Source organism: Corvus hawaiiensis, chromosome 3 (assembly GCF_020740725.1).
Source record: "Corvus hawaiiensis isolate bCorHaw1 chromosome 3, bCorHaw1.pri.cur, whole genome shotgun sequence".
Classification (NCBI taxonomy): Eukaryota; Metazoa; Chordata; class Aves; order Passeriformes; family Corvidae; genus Corvus; species Corvus hawaiiensis.
In genome coordinates, this window is record NC_063215.1 from 21,895,993 (window position 1) to 21,917,502 (window position 21,510).

A 21,510-nucleotide genomic window follows, 5' to 3' on the forward strand; every position below is an offset into this window, starting at 1 on the left:
CCTCAATGAGTTCTTGCTATGCTGTACCCTCAGGTCTTGAGTCAGGCCAGCATGGTGACTAAAAGGCCAATTTCTATTTCTTGCACTGACCTTTTCAAAACAAAGAATGTCTGTTTTTACGTCATCATTTTTTTTATTTTACAGTCATATTTCTCTGCTGTATTGTGCACAAGTCTGCCAAATAACAACAGCAGATTTGAGGTGGGGCGGTGTGTAAGGCTGGGTTTCCTTCCTTCAGCCTCTGGTGGTTTTTGGACCATAGGTTTTGTCCTTATTTTCATCATGGCAGAGCAGACTTCAGAATTTTCCCCTTCCAATAAAGTCTGTGAAGACTTTAATACCCTCCTAGGAACTGTAAAATAATAGCACATTTTGCTTTGATTAGCCTGTGGAAGAATTTCCAAGCCTTCTTTCATAATGGTTATTCCTCAGTACTTCTTTTTATCACATATGTCTTACTTTTCAATTCTTCACATCTTTGCACTGCTGAATACTGACGTTTCAATGCCATCATTAAGATTCCCAAAGCACCTGCTTCCCAGATTACCTGTTACTGATGTAGGAACATCAGTTTTTTCAGTCTGAAGCAGAAGTTCAAAGAGCAAGACTTTGATCTCCCTTGAAAGAGTAAGACTACTAGGGAGCAAAGGGGAGAAACACACAGGCCGTTAGTCCCTCTCTTTCCTAGCGAGGAGTCTGCGGGCAAGGGCTGGACTTCTCCTACCTCCTCTCTCTGCAAGCTCTTCCTTTTGCACAGCCCTAGTCAAATCTGCAGCCATGGGGAATGAGCAATGGAAACATGCTCGCATCAGCACTTCCTCACTCGGAGACACGGAGAGGCACTTAGAGCTGTTATTTGGAATATGAAACTGGGTACTACATGAGGAAAACTTTGATGACCTGACTTTAGCTGGCTACCTGTTCCCAGGTGCAGAACCATTCTCATTCCCATCATGTGAACCTATACTCTTGCACTCCAGAAATACTCTGGAACACCTTGCTGCATGGTGAAATGGCAATCAAGAAGGTAGTTTTCTGTAAAGTGTACACAGGACATGAAGACAATATGGACTTCAGTAATTGTTATTAATATTTGAAGTTAGTGACACCCTTCTGATGCCATGAAGATTTTTTGCCTTTTCTTTTATACTATACCCCTGTTATACCTTTTTTACAACTTCTGTATTCTTAGTGCTTTTTGCCTACATTCTTGGACTTGTTTGTCAAGCTGAGAGACTAAACATTTTAGAAGCTTTGTAGTTAGACATCAGTGTGCCCCAGACCCCAAGGTCCTCTCCAGAACACATTCTGTAAACTAAGATAGAACCATCCAGGGGAAGGCTCCTTGGGGAGGGGGGCTCACTTGAGCCTCTCATTGGGGAATCTTTGATAGATATGCTAATTAGTAAAACCTATAATGTTATACCAGATCTTTTGGGTGTGTGCATTGTGGTGTGCATTTTGGTGCATTTGACCTAGACATGTGCACCTAAGGATCCTTAAAATAAATACCAAGGTAAAATCCCTTTTCCCCTTCTATCCGTGTTTGACTCTTGATTTTAAGACCAGGAAAAGGCATCACTTTCAAATTGGAATATTTCAATCAAAAAACAAAACAGAGTATTGGGATTTTGCTTCCCTGTTTGTAGAGGGAGTCTAATTTGGAAGAGAAAAAGAAAGAACAATTCCCTGATAAGAGAATTGATAAAATACAACTGAAACCCTTGAAATATCTTTTTTTAAACTAACAAAAAGGGGTTAATTATTTGTGCTTGGGGGAACATTTTGACCTCCCTAATAGGTTAAAGAAGTTATAGAATAGGTCTACATAGTATTTCCAAAGTCAGAAGCTTGTGTTCAGCTGACTGTCAAAAGTGAACCCCAAAGTTCCAATCTTCCATTGTATGTGACTCATTTCAAGACATCTTCCTGAAATAATTTCCAAATTGCATTATTTTTTAAATGGTATCCCTTCATCTAATAACACATCAAGTAAAAGGAAGTTCTCAAAGAATTAATTTCACCAGGGGAATGAGCTTCACAGCATTCTAAAAATTCTGTGTGAATATTTTTTTCCTGTTGAGTCTTTAGAACATTTTGTATCCCCAGTCTGAGCTACGGAGGTTGTAAGGTGTGAATCCTCGAGAACTTAAGTTTAATGATATCCCGGCATGAAATGTATCTTGATGTGTTTAAGCATTTGGCAGTTCCTTGAAGAAAATACACATAAATGGCAGAGCCAAAAGCAAATAAATATGGTTTTCCACCTTCAGCAAGACTACTATTCCCAAAACACTTCAGAGCAAAGTTTGCACATTCAAACTGTCATCCTTAATGCTGAATCATTTCTTTTTGGGCTGGGTATATTAATTGTACCTGAAGACCAAATATAGTTTTTCATCTCATAGGAGAAGGCTGTCCTTATGATACAACTTCTATTTTGTTTTAAACATGGGAACAGTTAAAATAGAACTGCATTTTAGAAAACAATTTCATTTTTGGCATTAACACAACAGCCCTGAGATCCACCAAAAGCTGTCTGATTGCTATATTGATTTTTTCTTCCACTGTAGCTTTTCTCTCATAATGTTATTTTAAGAACTTCACTCATCAGGTCTTAGAAAAAGAGAAGATAATCATTGCAGCAAAAATAACCTCTCCTTTTCAAAGAATTTGTTTATTTGGTCAGTTGTCATGAATTTTATTTTGAAGTCTCTGCAAAGTTCTTATACTGTTTGTGTGGGCAGTTATTTGTGTTCTAACTGTTTATTATCTATATATGTGTGTGTGTGTGTATATGTGTGTTCATATATATGTAAAAAATATAGATATGTGGCTGCAACAGTTCCCAGGGTTAGACATCTGATCACTTGCACTCACAGGCTGTCGCCAGGCAAAGATATGTGTTTCTCATGGGTGCTGACTGGAGTTTCAGTTTTACACGCTGAAAATGTGTTTGACTATTACTGGTGTGTAGGTGATGACAAGAAAAACAATTTCAAGTGTCACAAAGCTGTTGAAGACCAAGAGGGTCAGGACTCTGCCTCCCATGAGCGCGGTGAAGGGAGCAGGGAGAGTGGAGCAGGGAGAGGGAGCTGCAGTCCCTGCCCACAGCTTGCAGGCAGGGTCTGGCAGAGGAAAGACGACAATACCCTGGGCTTCTGAGTGCCACATGCTTGGCCACTAGCATACTTCATTATGGAGAACAGCTCCACAGAGTTTACTCTCACATAAAAATCTTTAGATAGGTGCAAAAATTAACTATAGGATAAACTATGCCAGCAGAAACGTTGTTCTGCTGGTATCTTCTGCATTGTGGTTAGGAGCTCTGCTGGCATAGCAGTAAAGTGATCTCTAGTGGGAGATAAAAATAAAGGTTTTAGAGTAGGAGGTCACCTTTCTCTTCCATTCCCTTTAATTCCATGGATACTGGACCATTCCTTGCTAATCCTCTAGCTGATATTTTCACAGTTCTTAGTAAAGCAAAGGTTTTACTAATAGGGCTGAATATCAATAGAAAACACAGAGTAAAATCTCCCATAATTTTAGGGGAATAAAAATCAACACAAAACCCTCACAACCAATTGATTTTAGTATATTCATGAATTAATTGTCCATAAAAGCTTTCTTAGGTGTTTGGCCAAATACAGGTTATCCTTTAACCAAAGAGAAATTACTGACATAATTTTCTAATGCTTTTCACAAACCCATCCTTCAGGAACTATTGAAATTTCCAGTTGGAGTGTTGCGAATGACTAAAGAATGTCATAACTGTAGTGAAACAGTCTGTAAAGTCCTACAGTGTGGCATCCAAGAATTTCTCCTAGCATTTGTATTGTTCTGCTGAAATTTTCTCCTTTTTGAACTTAGCTTTGTTGAGGTAAAAAGCAAATTTGCAGCAAGTCCCAGTTGGTGACCAAGGGTCCCATTACCCTCCAGAGCACTTTCAGCTGGGGGTCGTGTTGTCCTAAAATGCCATCTGAACATTATATATTTATTTTTGTGTCATCATGTCAACATGCTCTGTTGATAGTGAAAAAGATATTTCTAAAGAGTAGTAATTTAGGTATAGAGATGAGACAAATATGATGCCCTACTTTGAGTTAGGAGGGTGAACTAAATGCCAGTTTCAATATTTTTTCCAGGCATATTTTCTCAGATTGTTTGCGGAGTAATTTATTTACAAGTATAAGGGGAAAATGGAATGATCAAATGGAGTGAAAATTTAAATTAAAACATGTCATTTAAATAAACAGTAATGAATGCCAGAAGCAGATTGATTGTTAGTAGTTTCTCACTGCTGGTGCAGCAGTAGCACAATTGAGCAAAGCTTTTAACCTGTCAAGATCAGAATTACAGCACCAGATTATAATCAATTTAATCAATATAGACCTAACTTTTCCCTCTCTACCTTTGTGATATGAAATAATTTTTGATTACAAGGTTTTGTAGAATTTCTCAAGCCATTCCATGCATACAGGGGAAAAGATACCATTGTGTTAATTGTGCAATTTACACAATCTCTAACCAGGGTGTAAATCCTTAGTCTGCTTTTACTGAAGTCAAGGTCAGGGTTTTATATATCTTCACAGCTGAAGTCATACAGGACCACAAAACAAAAATGGAGTGCTTCATATGCTTCAGGGAGCAGAATTAATGTTGTGTGACCCTTTCCTGACATTTGGGCAAATACAACATTATCTTAATGAAAGGAGGTATATGGATTATATGAAGATTATGTCTATTTATGTGTATTGGTAGATTTTATCATCATTTATTTACAAGAAAAATCTTCTAGTCATCACCAAACATCTCAATCTCTCCAGTCTCTAACATTCATCATTCTTTCATGGAGATAATCAATCTGCACTCATCAGAATAATTCCCCAATGCATGAAATTAATAACAAGGCTTTGGATGTCTATTAATATTGTGCTAAAGATTATGAGTTGAAGTGTTTTAATACTTTAATTTAATTACAGCAAGGCAGAATAGCATGAATATGAGGGATTCTAACCTCTGTGTTTTATTACGTCTGATTTACTTATTAAAATGGAAATAGAGTTAGATCTTTAGTAAATGCTAGGGCTGTAATTATACATGTGTATTCAGCACTGTGACTCAGTGGCACATCCAACCATCACAGTCTTATATCCCTGACAAATGTGTATCCCACCAAAATGCTACGTTGCCAATGCCTAAGTCTTGACCAGTCTGACTGGGCTTTAAATCACTAATGCTTGTTGACATGATGCTTTGTGATAATGAAGATTAAATTAATGTTTATTTAATATGTGGGTTTGGGTAACTGAGATTCACTAGAAAATGTCAGACATTTATAGATTCTGTCTGGATCTACATTTCTGCAGAAGAGCTAAAACCAATGTCCCTTACTCAGACTATGTATTTGAGTTATGAACTGTAAAATTTAGCAGAGGAAACTAAAACTGAACTTTACTCACTAGAGACAAGCAATACAACCACCAGCCCATGGAACCATCCTCACTCTTTTTTTGCCCAATGAATCGTTGAACATAGCATGGAATAGGTGATGTGAGGGACCTGCTACAGCACAATTCCTCATCCTAGAAGAGGAGGACCTCTGACCCCACACTGGGAGACTGTCTAATGTCCTGTGCTACAGATCACTGAGAGAAAAAAGGAGGATACAAGGCTGTTTGTCACTAAAGTCATTGCCTTTATTAAAAATGCTGAAACCAAATTAAAGCAATTTGTGTCAGATCAAATGAAACATTTCTTTTTTATTTATGTTTTGGTATGTTTGTTCAGGTTTTAACACTCAAAATATTCCTTTCTGCGTGCCAGTAACACTGTAGAGGAAAGTGAGGTGTTTGGTGATCAAAAACCCCAAACCAATTAAAATGCTTTATTTCATTTGGCCAACAGAACAAAAACAAACCGCAGTGAATTACTCATGCAGCCCTGAACCACTTAACCCCTTCACAATGGATGTTGCACAGGACTGATGAATTATGTATATTGCTGTTTAATTTAGTTTTGTGGCACAGCTGTACTGTTTTTCCAACAGAAAAAGGAATGGAGTTTGAGAACCACAGCTCTATATATTAACACATGCCTTGAAAGTTACTGAGATTTTAACTGGAGCCCAAAACTTTCAAATTATCTCTTGCTGCTACTTGTAGGTGAACAGATGTTTCACTGGTCTAGAGAAAGCAGAATTAAAATGTAAAAACTGCTACCAAAGTACTGTTTTCACATGACCTCCTGTACTTATTCTAACTAACAAGATGTTTAGCCCTGCTATAGTTTAATGTTTCCTATATCATAGGCTGCAGATCAGTTGTGCTGTACTACTGTAGCTTTATTCCACACTCACCATCCTGCTTGAATTATCAAACTTGGTTTCTCCAAACTGAAGTAAAATATATCAGAGTAATTCCTGTCTACCTTTACCCCACCTCTATATATCTTTAACATTATTTAAAGATCTGAAAATTCTCCAGGTAAAATAAAGCTTTTATTGAGACCACAGCTTATAATGCTTTTTAAAATGTTGCTTTTTCATCATAGAGATGGATGTGGAGGAAAGGAAGTGTAGGAAAAGATATGTAGGAAGGTATAGAAAAGCATGGTGCTACCTAGCAAAGTGTGGTATTTATCCCAGCAAATGTGGGAGTCAGGATTAGTTAGTTTCCTAGGGATAAGCCAATCCCCTTAGGCACTACTGTCAATAGAAAGACAGAGGCGTCTCCAGGAGGAAATTCAGTTCACCTAAAAATAAGTGCCTAATGTGGCTGAGCTGCTGAGATCAGATCACTGATTATAAAGCATTCAAAAATTTTAATTTTGACAGATGACTCTTGGAAACAAAGTCAAGTAAAATGAGTTTGGTCCCTTCCCCCAGTGCATCCTGTAAGGGCATGTACATACCAACACATCCATGGGGCTGATCCTGCAAAGTCCTGGAGCACCTGCTTGTGTCCCACTTTGTCCTGTACTGAGGACTTTGGATATTTTCCTGGGCAGATAACCTGTAATTCCTAGGTCTCAGAGATGTAATTCCTGTGACGATCTAATCCTTATGGTAGGAATATGTTATATTACAGTTGAATGTAATAACTTCACCCTCAGAGCAGATAAAGAGAGCTCACCCAGGGATCCTCCACAAAATAGTGAGGGAAGTAATTTGCAATTGCAGAACCAGAGGATATAATCTAAGGTACATGTGCCTTTGGCATCAGAAGGAACAGGCATCCAGCTGGTTCTGGAGGCAAGACAATTTCAACAGCTATCAATTTACATGAGCAAATGTGAACGGGAGAGGTGTCATTTACTTTGAAATTTAAGAGTGTTTTGAAAAACATGAATGGATTGATGCCCACTTCAGGAAGCTGAATATAGTCCCATAGTTTTTGCTACTTCCTTAAGCAAGTAGAGTCTAAGCTGTTTTGACTTATTAATACACCATTTATTATTCACTCATTATTGCCAAATGATAAGGCGCCACTGAGCTTTCCTATACCTCAGTCTTTTTAAAAAATATTTTATGTGTATAATCACAAGCAACAAAACCAAATATTTACCTCCCTTTTAAAATAAACAGGATTTTCAGCTGCATGTTTTTGAGCTGGATATTGTATTTACTGCCAAAAAACATTTATTGGTAATAATCTGTCTGTATGTTTAGTCCTAGGTAAGATCCGAAGTGCTGTTGGAAGTGCTCAGCTCCTCATGTCTCAGAAATTCCAGCAATTTTATTGGCTTTGTCAACAAAATCTGGTAAGTCACTTTGCCTGGCTGTTCTTGAAGAGCTTAAGGTTAGTCATCCATAATAGTCCACAAATTGTCACTTTAAATTCTAGAATTTAATATTTTAATTCAAAAACAACAAAAACAAGTGTAGTGTACCCAGGCAGTAGCATTCTGAAATGTTATTTTCATGTCCCATATTTACTTCTCCCTTTTTTTTAACTTAGTCCTTAAGTATGATGTTAGTGGATTTTTTTTTAAGCAAATATCTAATTTCAGTAATCTCAGTCTGATTATGTTTTGCTTTTCTCTTTTTGCTGTCCTTATTAAAGAAAAGAAAATTAGAAGGGAACAAATGAGAGTTTTCGGAGGCATAATATTATGGCTTATTTTTGCAATACCCTAATATAGTAACTATATTTCAGGTAAGAAAGGGGAAAATTTTCACATTACAATCAGTGGAAAATAGTAAAATAGAATAGTGGAGAATACATGATCCAGCTTTCTACCTACCTGAAAATAGGACTGATCATGGAAATGAGACATCTATAATGTTCATAAAATTGGGTTGGATAATTTGCACTGCCAATTATATATAAGATGTCCTGGGGCTAAAGGAACAGATACATTATATTACTTATGAGAGTTACTGCTATTGTTCTGGAAGTTATTAGAGGCTAATTCAATTCTAAATGTTATCTTCATTAATATGACAGCAGCCATCAGTGATACAAACGTTGTGGCAAGATGATACTAATCAATAGGAGAACGTAATTCTTCTAGCTACAGCTGGTGGTACACCTTTCTTTGTCTCTCTCAAATATCAAGTGTACCTTTTCCTTCTGACTGTCCCTACACCTCATATATTGAAAGTACTGAATTCTGTTGTGTGCATGACAGCAGACGTAACCTATACATCTGCTTAGATACTTTTCTTTGCTCGCTGGCATTTGTCACATAACTTCCAAGGCAGAGCATCCATTCTGCAAAGACCCACTTGCTACTTTCCATCCATAAAGTTAAACATTCAGAATACCTGAAATTGCAATGAAACAATACTGAGAAAATAATGCTGAAAATGTCATACCTTCTGATAGACAATAATAAGATATATGGTCCTCATTAGGAAAGAATCTGATTATCCACTTCAAAAGTCCTGTCAGAACAAGAATTTTAATAGCTGTTACAGAATAACAGAGGAAACATACAAAGTAAGACAAGCAAGAATTGACCACATCTGTATTATCAATTACATCATGTGTGCTTCCTATCTAGTAATTTGTTTCATATCAAAAGGAGAAAATTTTCGTCATTGTCTGAAAGTTTCTCACTGCAAATTTAAAAATGCCCTCCACTACCTGATTGATTAAGCTATGCAAACTAAGATTTGGAGAGCATAACCTCCACTCCACTTCATTTATCTTCAAGTGGGCCTAGCACTTGCGCTTGAGAGCATTACTGTAATAGCAAGTGCAGCTCCTGCTCAGCACAGCCATCAGCTGTTTGAGAGTGAGAACAATTCATTACTGCAAAAGCAATAGGAGCACAAGGAGAAATCTACAGCTTTTAGACAACACAACCAAAAAGCTGGCAAGATTTTACTTCTCTTTTTCCCTTTTGGAAAATAAACCTCTCAACTCCATAACAGCAGCTTTATCCCACTCTCAAGATTTAGGCTCTGAATATCCTTCCATTAAATCAGTAATGGGCTCTGAAGAAAGCAGCAACCGCAAAACTGTCTTTAGGTCATTCATGTTTGGAGGCTTTTCTTCCTATACATAATGATAGAATTTGTTGCTGAATAGTCACTTAGTGCATACCTACAGCAGGCTTTCCATAGGCTCCTAAGGCAGCATCTCAGTGCCCCACAGGAGTGCTCCTAGCTGTGCATTCCCTCTCTCAAAAACATCCAGCATGTAAAAGGGCTGCCACATGGCAGTTTCTCTGACAGTGCTCAGCATCTGTAAGCATAAATGTAGGACACAGGAAAACAGCATCTACTTTTGCCAGTTCAAAATGCAACAAGGGTTTAAGAGGAATATACTTAGTCAAACTGAAATTTAACCAGGAAGCTCGCCTATGGGCTTTTCTAAAGGGTCATGGGAACTTCAAACAGCACATTTGATTACGCTCTGTGTTAGGAGGTCTTATCAAAGACTCTCACTTAGGGTAAATTCACAGAAATGTAAGCTTCAATGAAGTTTTTTTTTATTAATCTGGCTGGCTATCTCTTACAAGTATACTGTTCCCACTGACTACTTAGAAAAAACATTACTGATTAATAACTAGTCCCTTCTGCATTATTCACATTTGGTTTTGTAACACCCTTTTTTTGTCTTTGAAGTGTCCTCCTCCATGCTCTCTAGTCAGTAGAGATCCTGCTCAGCTTGTGTGTCATGGTTGCAGGCTAAAACAGAGCAGCTTGAGCACCAGCTAGGAACTTTTTGCTTGCTTTAGGCCTCCGTCAGAAGGAAGGCTGCAAATTCCAAGTAAGATACAAATACATGAGCCGTTTCCAAGAAGAAGCAGGTTTAAGCCAGTCTTTTCAAAACTTAGTTAGCTGTAATAGTTCTCACTTGTGCCAGAATTTATTCATGAACTGTGGATGTGTAAGAAGCAGCAGGCAGCCCTCTTGTGTCCATACCACACACGGCACAGCCCTCTGCAAGAGTTGTGCTGGAGGCCATGGTCTTCACAAACACCATGAGCAGAGTGGGGCACACAAAAGTACAGAACAGCAATTAGCCGTGATTCAGAATGCAATGGCCTTGCAATGAGTGGCATCATTTTCTGGCTGGTTAGAGGTAACTGGGGAGAGTGACTGAGGAGATCAGGCAGGAGACAACAAATTACAAGATAAGACAGACTGCTGTGGGACTGTCCTCATGAATTTCACACAGGGACTCAGTTCCTAAAGCCTGAAATGTTGACCTCTGCAGAGTAAGTAACACAACTGACATAAATTTTAAATTGTTTTGTTAAAAATTGGGATCCACCCAATGAAGTAGTTTTCAGTAAACACTAATCTGGAGTTGTAATGTTTCCCAGAAGTCTCTCATAGTCTATATGGCCAATTATCTTAAATCCCTGAAGCTCCCTATTAAAAGGAGACTTTCTTCAAGTGAAGAAGACTTCTAAATTGTTCTTGGCCCAGATTCCAACAAGGGTCTAGGTATGGGTGACACTACATGTTGTCATGCCCAGTTCCAGGCACTCATCTCCCACAGTGGCATCTGTAAACCCAAGTTTGAGAAGCAATTACTAGTTTAAAAGCCTTAGAAATGTGTGATTCAAGGGAGGAATTCAATAGCAATGCTGACTTATCTCCCAGTTTCTAGACAACTGAGGGGTTGTGTTTAAATATAAAATGCCTTCAACCACTAGATTTGTAAAGGGTGGGGAACAGAGCCTGTCATAACAGCAGTGTTACTAACATAGCAAACTAGCTTTTGCCCAGGAAGGTAGAGATCCAGAGTCTGTTTGACATGGTTTTGACTTCCTCTCTCCCAGCTCCATTCTTTAGACCATCATAATGGCTTCCTCCTGTCCTGGAAGGAAAAGGCATTTCTTCATTACCTTCACAGACATGTTTACCAATTAAGCCCTATTTCAATAAAGTGACAAAGCTCTCTTCTTGAACTAGTACCAGTGCTCAGAGAGCATAAGGTTAAGAGTCTGCATACCTACTTATAATACAATTTTTATCCAGCACTGGCATCAGGTTAATTATCAGATAGAGGGTCATCTTGCTAATTGTTACCACCAATGTTTGCTCCATTAAGTCTTATGAACATAGAGCCCCTTAATTGCAGCACCTGGTGGTAGTGCCTTCCCAGCTCCTGAGTGTGATTCAACTCTCTGGAGAACAAAATCCAAGCGTCCCATCAAAATTTCATACTTCATGTATACATTTGAAAATGCAAGACAATGTAAACATCAAATTCAGCATAAGCTGACAATGTCTTTGTGGCATTGTTTTGTCTTAATCAGCTATCGTAATTTTTAACTAGAAAGACTTTAGGCTGGCTGCAATACAAACCACGTTCCCCTTGCCTTTAATAATCAGCAGACAGAGGCTGTCAGCTTGTTCCTTTTTAGAAATGCAGGTCAGCACAGCATATGGTGCTAAGGAACTTCCCATGCCGCAAATTCAAGAAAGCTCGCGTGTGGCATCCAACTCATTCATGTTTGGGTTGTGTAGGAGGCACAGCTTTCCAGTCACAGCTCCCAGCTGCAGAGCACACAGAGCCTCAGCACTGAGCAGTGCTGCAGCAATGAAATCTGGCTCGATGCCCTTCCTGCTTCAGTGCACACCACTGAAAGCCTCCTGGAGTACTCACATTCTCTCCTTTGTGCACTACAGGACCCGAGTGCCATGCCGAGACCAACTTCCCAGGACCTTGCAGGTTTCTGGGACTTATTGCAGCTCTCAATTGAAGATGTCAGCATGAAGTTTGATGAACTGCACCAGTTGAAACTCAATGAATGGAAAATAATAGAATCACCTGAAAGGAAGGTAAGAAGACCGTGGACAATACCATTTACTCCCCATTTGTAGTTCTGCAGTCTCCTTGTGTTAAATACAATAGTGAAACACGATAGGTTTCTAACTCTGCAAAGTATTTAATTGGCATGGCCCAATTTTTACATGGAAACGTTCATCAGATATGAGGAGGTTTTTCTTTTTTAACTATGTTGAGCTGAATTATATAATAAATAAAATGGATTTTGCTAAGCTAGTTTACTCCATGACGCTTTTGTTCAAATTATTTGACTCACATTCTACAGGCTAGAACAGAAATATGTTCTTATTAATTCAGACTGAAGACAATAGCCCAAGAATTTAAACAAGGTAAATTCAGATCTCTGCTAAATTTGGGGCAGCTCAAACCTGAACACTGCAGTGTTTAACCGTGCCTGCATGACACAAATGATAATAGACCAGGAATGAGGTAAAAGCATGTGACAAAACATAGTGCAGGTCATACTAAAGCTCAGCCCACAAACTTTTGGGGGACAAAGTGCTACTGGCAAGCTGCCCGCACCTCTGCCCTGCAACTCCACCATTTGGGAGATGCCCCACAATATGCTTACAAACCAAAGGTGGCAAATTGCCCATAAAAGCAGTGTAATTCTGAAACTGCCTTTCCCCTCTCTAGAACTTCATCCCTTACCTTGATTATCCCACTATCCTTGCTGATTATTGTATCAGTCAGATGAAAACAGCATTTGGTTTGAGTCAGTACTGTTGGCCTCAGGTGAATACTTGTTTGGTTTGGGAGGAATTAGGAGGCATTTTGACAACTTTTTCATTTCTTCATGCTCCTCTTGGATTTTAATTTTCAGCCAACGGGTTGGTGGATGGTGAGTTTGCAACTCTTGCTTACTAGTGACAACTGGAAGTAAGAAATTATTATAGTGACAGCAACAGTGATATTCCTAAGAGGGAAAAAACTAAAAGTGGAAAAAAAAAATAAAATCGGATGATAGGAATGGAGCCTTTATGTTCGTGTTTGAAAACAGGAAATAGAGAAAATAAAGACAGGCAGAACTGGTTATCACAGGGAATAGCATCTTGGGCTGGTGCACTGTTCCTGTTTAATGTAGAACTATGTTTTTAAATAACCATAGTTATTTAGTCTTGGCTACTGCATTTTGGTAGTAGACTCAGAATTAGCTTAAAAAACCCCAAAAAACAAAAAACAAAAAAAAAGAAGAATCTGTAAACCATAGGTGTATCAGTTCAATTTTTGTATTATTTGAATCCTGCTGTGCATCAAATTAACTGTGTTCTCCATAAGGAACAGCCCATACTCTGCACTATTACCATTACCTTAAGAAATCGTATGGCAAAAAGATCTAGCATAATAACCAGATCTATCATAATAACCATACGTATACAAATGAAGCTGTGGAGTCTTCATCTTCAGGGCTATGCAGTCCAGTATTAAACATGAAATTTTAAAAATCTGATTTAGCTTCAAAGTTGCATCTAATCTCAAGAGCACTTTGAATGGGGATTGTATGAAATCACCTCCAGAGGTCCATCTCTTCTAAGCTAAAGTGGTGTACAATGCCTTGATTATAGGCCCTCATATGATACTTCACGGTCTCTAAATGGAGTAAAATATCCATTTCATACTTCAAAACAATTCTTGATTTAACACCTGCAGAGAAATTTACAGCTACTTTGGTAACAAAATCTACTGACTTTCACTTTATAATTTGATAATTCTTCAGAATAATTTTCTTTAAAATGGCCCAGGCTTGCAAGCAGAACAATTAGCCCTATGTTCTCTCTCTGGTTGGCGCTTGAATGTTTCCATATAGGAATTCCTGGAGGAGACTAAACTAATAGACATGTATACACAGCTGCTATCTCATATCCAGCTGAGGCTCAACTCAGTATGATTAATTTAATCAAAAATCCTGTCCTGGTAATCTTAGAGAGTCTTTTCACTTGATCAGACCACACAGATGCGCTGAATTCCTATTGGAGAGACAGTGTGTGTTTCTGTTTATAATGAGTGTAATAATGTGTCAGCTAAAATTAAACAAATCCATATGAAAGTGAGGTGTGCAGATTGCATGTGCCGATACCTGCGAGGACAGTGGAAGGAAGCCCAGTCTTTTTTTAGGCACAGGACCGCAGAATGCATAATGGTTGTCAAATAAAAGGGTTTTGTCAGTGTTCCTAGTGTGGATAGCTGTTCATGTAATCCATTAGTCAGCTGATGGGCAAGCACAAATTGAGCATGCTTGATGTATGTAATCAGTATTTTGCATTTCATGTCTTTGATGTGCATGCTCTGCTGACAAGTACCTTTTGCATGCAGGTCACACTTAGTTTTAATGCCCTTTTGCAGGAAGAAAGAAAGATTCCTCCTCCTGTACCAAAGAAGCCCCCAAAAGGAAAATTCCCTATCACAAGAGAAAAATCTCTGGACCTACCTGACAGACAACGACAAGAGGCTAGAAGACGGCTGATGGCTGCCAAGCGAGCAGCCTCCTTCCGGCAGAATTCAGCCACAGAGCGTGCAGACAGCATTGAGATCTATATCCCAGAGGCTCAAACCCGGCTTTAAAGACAGAATGCTGCAGAGTTCCTTTTTTAAACAAAATGCTTGTACAGTTTGTCACTTACCTGGTAATTTTTGTCTCATTCTCTCCACTGAATATGCCCTTGCTGTTGTGTTCTTTGTGCCATAAGCACAGTGGAATGCTTTTGATTTCCTCAGAATTTGCTGAGCTCACCGCAAGAATGACTTCTTTTTGTATTTATTGTCTGACTTACAATCAGCTACAATGGATAGGGCTTGTCAAGACCTGACTTATCCAATATATTCTCAGAGGACAACAAGAAACACCTCTTGAGATGGAACCCAGCTTACTTTTTGTTATTTATATTTTTATAAAAAGTGTGATAATTAGGGATAAGAATAACAAACTATAAATGGGTGCATCTCACCATTCACTAGAGGCATTAGCTAATCCAAGTAGAAGGTGCTACAAATGTAAAGAGCAGGAAAGAAAGAACCCATTTATCTCCTTGACCTCCAGTTTCTTTTCCTAGAATCCAGCTAACATATTTACCCATGCGCTCTGCCACTCTTCTCATCTTTGCTACTGCAAAATAACACTAGGCCTCTCATCTCATTCGAGTTTCTGGAGATGAACAGGGATATCCAGCCACTAGAACTCCAAAGTTCATCAGAAACCAAGAAGCATACAAGTCTGGTGATGGTGGGAATGTCCACTAAGAAACGTTTGCTGTTAGCAGTATAATGACACTCTGAAACCTAAGCAAAATTGTAATGCAAGAGGACTTGAGTGATGGGTGAAAGGAAAACGGAAGCCTTAAAAAGTTAGATCTTCTGTAGTAAGACGAGTAAAGAAAAAGTTATACTTGCTCCTTTGGACCACTCATTGCATTTTTAACACTTCTTTTACATGTTAACATTTATTTTATAAACCTTCTCTCTTTCATTTCAAGAGCTGCGCTACATGTACTATTTCAAACTCTCAAATTGTTAGAACAATTGAGTTTCCAGGGTATCCTTGAGAACAAAAAAATCTTGCTTGTTTAAAATGCCAGTTGTGATGTTGTAAACAGTTTAAGAAATATGAATGTGAGTGGTAAGTATATATAAGTTTAAATGGTTATGTTAAGGTAAAGGTGAACTGTGGTTTACAGTTGTATTTTTTTTTTTTAGAACTATTTTTCTATGCAGTATCATTTATGGCAAGAATAAGGTTCTTGCTTGCTTCAGACAGAAAAAACCATGACTCAAGAGATAAGTGGTTTCCAGCCATGGAATATAAGGAAAATAATATATTTTCAAGCCTCACATTGTCAGAAGAGAGAAGTGGTAGCTACCACAGTTAAGAGGCTTTCACTTAAAACAAATTAACACAGAATTATTCCACTTCACCTACCTTCCAGGGCCAACCAAGCAATCCAGCCCTTAGAAGTCTTCAGGTGAAGACGCAATAAAATGAGTAACCTGCAGCCCCCAATTCCAAGGTTTGAATCCTACTGAACACAAGTTTAGGTCAAAACAGTGAGAATCACGTGAGAAAGACAGCCCCAGTTATCGCATTCCCTGTTTACCTGCTTTAACAAATGCAATGTATTTAGCCATAGGCAGAACAACTATTTAATTATACTCGAGCACTTTGGTTCTTCACCTGTTGAGCACTTTAAATCCAAACCCCACACACCCTGCGGCCTGATGGATGACTGAAAACATGAAGTACCGTAGGTTATGCAGATCTGACATTGCTTCAAATCTGTTTTCTTTTGTTTGTTTGTTTGTTTCCTTCTCTTTTTCCTACAGCGTGTGGTATTAAGCATGAGTTCTGTCTTTGGACAGCTGATAAAGCATGCTTGGCTTCAAGGTACATATCTTTAGAGATGAAGTTTTGAGAAGTTTCTGTGAGAAGACACCCCTGTAAATTGAGCCTGGTATCTGGTATATACTTTACCAAATAGCCTTAAACTATATTTGAAGCAAAAACCAAGACGAATGTATATCCTTGAAGAATGCAAAAAAAAAAAAAAAAAAAAAGAAAAAAAAAGGAATAAAAAAGAATAAATCCCTGAAATATTCTTCTATAGATGAAAACATATTTCCCATCCCTTGTGTTTTCAAGGCATTTTCTATTAAGAAAAGAGTTAATCCTAGGTAGTGTACAATATTGATGCTACTTCCTATATTTGTTGTACTATTTTAAATACAAAAGTACATGCAAACATTGGCATCTTTAGTCTTGAAAACTGATATCTTAAAGTGAAGCTGCTAATTAGAATATCCACACAAAACCAAAGCCAGTATTTTTGCTAGATTGAAGAAATTTGAAATAGAGACACACACACCTGTACACATATATACATATGGCAGCTGATACATTTTATCTGATTTCCTGTACACTTCCAGGAGGAATCACACTTGCCTTACTCGCTTGAACCCTCCTGCCTGCAGCAACAGGTCATGCGATTAAGACAAGTTGTACCTGATCCTGCCAGGAATCAGACTTCATGAAGAGAAATTATAAACCCAACAGATTACAGATAAACTGAGATCCCAGCTGGCCTAATAATGCTGACTTGGAGGAGTCTGTGTTCTACATTTCCTATGCCATTATAAGAAAATGCTCAATAGAAGATTTATAAATCTATTATTTCTGCTCATTCCATCTTGTTCAAACAAACAAAAAAGCCAAAAAAAAACCCTACTAAAAAAAATCATAAAAAATCAAAAGTAAACTAGATGCCTACCAACAAATCTGACAATATATTATCATCGGTGCACATTATATTTTGAAGTGCAATATATTAAATTATTGTACCGGTAACATGATATCTTTTAAGGCAAGTAAGCCATTTAAATTTACATATTGTACATCTGGTTAGTTTAGAAAGATAACATTATGCTTACCATATTTGTGTCGCAAATAAATCAAATTCAGATTGCCTCAGTCTCTGACATGAGAAACCCTGTATCTTAATAAACATAAAACCAGATCAATTGTAATCTGACCCCACATCACAAAAATAAAAGTCAGTTAAAAAACCAACATAGGAGGAACATAAATAAACATAAAGATAGGAACTAGAATGCTTTCTCCTTTGAGAGTTCATGGTATAGACCCACTCAGAACAGCTGAATATAGCAAAATGGTCTAGTGTTTAATTAAATATTAACTGGACTAATATGTATTTTAACACATTAAAATTATAGAAAGTCTCTGTTCATTTAGTCATTGCCTGTAAAACACAAGTATAATAAACAGAATTCAGAAAATTTAAATAAGGAAAAAGGCCTGAATGGTGAAATTGTTGATATTTGCCATACTTATTTTTGCTTTGTATGTCTTTTTAGATTCGAAATTCTTTGTAATTTGGTGAAGTACATTATGAAGTGTTTTATTATTTCATGTCCACCTGATTAGAATGGCCTTTGGCAGAATGCAAACATGAACAACATTGTACAGTTTAATACCAAAAAACGATATTTTAATTCATGCTTAAACCTTGACACTATATTAGATTTGAGATCAATCAGGAAGGAATTAAAGCGTGCATAGGAAAGTGTGTGAATTTCATATATATAGATAGATAGAACATATAATTCATATAATGGAAATTATTTGTTTTAAAATAAGCCCATGTCCTGCTGTATCAGTAAATTAGTACTCTACTTCCTCAGCACTGCATCTAGTATATAGTCAAGGTATGTTTGGTCATTGGGTGATATTGCAAGTAACTGCTACGTGATGGAGTGTCACACGTGGCCCGGTGTGTCACACGGGGCTCGCAGCCTCCTCGTGGCCTGCAGAAGCAGTGCCCTTGAGAGTTCCTGGCCCCATGGCACCTCAGGCAGTGCCACCATTCTGTCCCAGGCCCTCTCCATGCAGGTCCCCCCCGGCCCCTTGCCCAGAGCAGCAGGCCTCCACATCAGCCCAGCTCAGCCTTCTGCACTCAAAGCCTTGAGCCTGCCCTGCCCAGTTGGTGGGTTTGATGTACTCCTCAGCATTTCAGTGTTGGCACCAGTGGCAGGGGCACACCAGAGGCTGACCCATCAAGTGCTGGTTTGTGCATGCTGATTTGAGGTCTGAAGCTGGTTTGGTAGCTCCAGGTGTCAAACTGTGTGCACTGAAAACCTGTGAAACCAGAGCCTCAGTGTAAGAGAGCTTAAAAGAATCATGAAGCAACCTTACTCCCATTACTGTTCCTAGAGCATCTTATGATGCAGGGATACCACCCGCCCACTGCGCTCGAGGTGAGGAATATCAACAGACTCCTTAATGTCTAGAGAGGTGCTTCCTGGTGTATGACAGGTTGACACCCACACTTATACAGTGCCTTTCATCCAGAAGGATCTCCAAGCACTTTATTAGCCAACACACAAACTCCAGGCTGGGCTGCAGCTGGGACAGGTAACCCAGCATGGCAGGATGTGGGCGGTTCTCCCACCTGTGCCCATGCTGCTGGGGAGTTTCCTTCCACAGCACCCTTCCAGCATCTGGGACCTCACAGTCTGAGCCTGTGCTGAAGGAGATGCAAAGACTTGCTGAACCAGGAGGAAGACCAGAGCAAAGCAGAGATGAGGGCAATCAGTGCTCACACCATCCCTCCAGGGAGTAGGCAGGGAGTGATGAGCATCAAATTAACCTTTCAGAACAATCTCTGCCTTTTCTGCTCCTGACGATGGCAGTGAGGTCCCTGCAGTGGAAGAGCTCCCTGGGAGGGTGCCAGAGGAGACTCCTGGCTGGTGCCAGGCATGGGAACTGATGGCACCTACAGCTGAGCCCTCTTGGTCAGGAATCTTGGCAAGTCTCCCCTTTGCAAGTGCATTTTCCCCCGCTTTCTTAGCGGGAGAGATCCATCCGGGGTACTTGCTGCACGAGCAGCCTTCCCAAGCGCCCTGTTCTCTCCCCTAGTCTGCCCTCCAGCCCAACTAACATGAGGGATGACATGGGGCACAGGACTTAGGCATGATGATTGTGCTTTGGTTTGGGCAGCTGCTCTTTAGTGAGACTCAGCCCTAACCGTAAGGGTTCTTTTATGGCAGAGCAATGGGGACGCCTCTCTCTGCATGGACAGGATCAGCAGATGAGAGGCCACCATTTCATACTGCACAGAACAGAAAGAGGATATATACATATATCTATATATACACATAATGATTTTTCACTGTCATGGTTCCGGACAACTGGACCCAGGAACCACAGGCAACACTCACATTCCTGTAGGTTGTGCCACTTTCTTGCAGCTCATCCTCATCACTGACAGCTGTGGCAGGTTCACTGCCTACTGCAGCCCCATGGCCCATCAGCAGCTATTCACCATGTTCACCTCCAGGGACCATCTTTCAGGAACAGATGTTTTATGGCATACTCATATGCATACACAGTCCTGTCAGGAATTAAGCCCTCTGTATCCACAGAAATTGCTTAATTTATCTCTGAGATGCAGATACCTCTATGGCATTATGCTGTAGCTATTTAACTACATAATAGGCTGTTCGGAACAGCAAATATAAAACCAAAATTGAAATGGAACATTGCCCAAAAGAAAATTTGGCAAGCAAATGTAGGCTGATTCAGCTCCTCTTAATGAAATAAAATTCCAATAGCTGAAAGAGGCCATGGCATTCATTACTGAATATCTTTTCCAACATAAACAATTCTATGATTCTGTATCTAAAAACAGTATTCCAGATCTTTTCTCATATGCATATTGCATTTCATAAAAGATGATCGCAGAAGAAGACTGCAAGTTCACTGCTCTACCTTTCCACACCCAGCTTTTCTCCCATTACCCTTCATTGCCAGAAGAGAACCAGGTTTTTGAAGTCAGATTGTAGTTAAGGTAAATTAGTCTGTCTACATGGCTTGCTCTTTAACTGAGGAAACACCGAACAGTTTTCATCAGCTGGCAATTTAATTCTATATTTTATTAAGGCCAAAATGTTATTTTTCTAAATTGGTTTTGTTGGACAGGATTTTTTACTTCTCTAGGTACAAAACCATGAATATTTTCACCTAAGCATAAATGAGGGGGAGGCTTATTTGAATATATAGTCATTATTCAGAAACACAGCCCATTAGTGAGGAATTTTCTTCTCCTTATCTTGCCACTCTTTCATTCAACACACTATTTCCCCTTCCTAAAGCTTCACTGTCATACAAGTTTCTTATTTGTGAGATGGATTATTGCAGAGCTCCAGGCAAAGTTCTTATCCCGGTTGTATTAGAATCAATGCTCAGAAACCGAAACCAGAGAGAAATATCAAATCTGAATCAATATAATTCAGATCAATATCTGACTCAGCAAGTCTGAGGTAGGAAGGACTCTCTGTTCAAGGTAGCAAGAGTGCCACTACTTTGTAGGAGCTCATTTTTCCTTTCAGGTAGGTCATAGTCATGCAGAGGGCTCGGTAGTAGGTTCGAGTCTCTGAAGAGAGTCCTCACAAAGAAATGCCAGCTTTGTTTATAATTACCCATGGAATCCACATGCTCATATCCATGCTTTGATTTACCCTTTGGAGGTTTAATAGTATGGCCATCTCATTTTAAAAGGGCTCAGCATGTATGTATTATTTAGTTCAATTTATATATTAATTTCCTGACTGAAATAAAATTCCCTTTCAAGTAGCCTGGCTTATATGCTCTAGAACTGTTCTTTCCTGAAGAAAAGCCACTATGACTGTGCAGGATTTTCTGTACAGAGACAAAACTCATACTTTCATTTACCATGGACATGCCAAAATAATC

The 21,510-nt window shown here is 38.9% G+C and overlaps 1 protein-coding gene across 16 annotated transcripts in view; it reads left to right on the top strand.

The window, feature by feature from the left end:
* DLGAP2 (DLG associated protein 2) overlaps positions 1-21,466 on the top strand; it is a 466,127-nt gene extending 444,661 nt beyond the window's left edge. For 14 of the 16 annotated variants that reach the window (XM_048296314.1, XM_048296315.1, XM_048296309.1 and 11 more), the window contains 4 exons: positions 7,670-7,761; positions 12,095-12,247; positions 13,078-13,095; positions 14,598-21,466. In XM_048296314.1, the coding sequence (XP_048152271.1) occupies positions 7,670-7,761; positions 12,095-12,247; positions 13,078-13,095; positions 14,598-14,816 (482 nt within the window). In that variant the 3' untranslated portion in view covers positions 14,817-21,466. The remainder of the gene's footprint in view (positions 1-7,669; positions 7,762-12,094; positions 12,248-13,077; positions 13,096-14,597) is intronic. The other 2 variants (XM_048296325.1, XM_048296310.1) reach the window with 1 other exon arrangement.
* Positions 21,467-21,510: the final 44 nt, after the last annotated feature.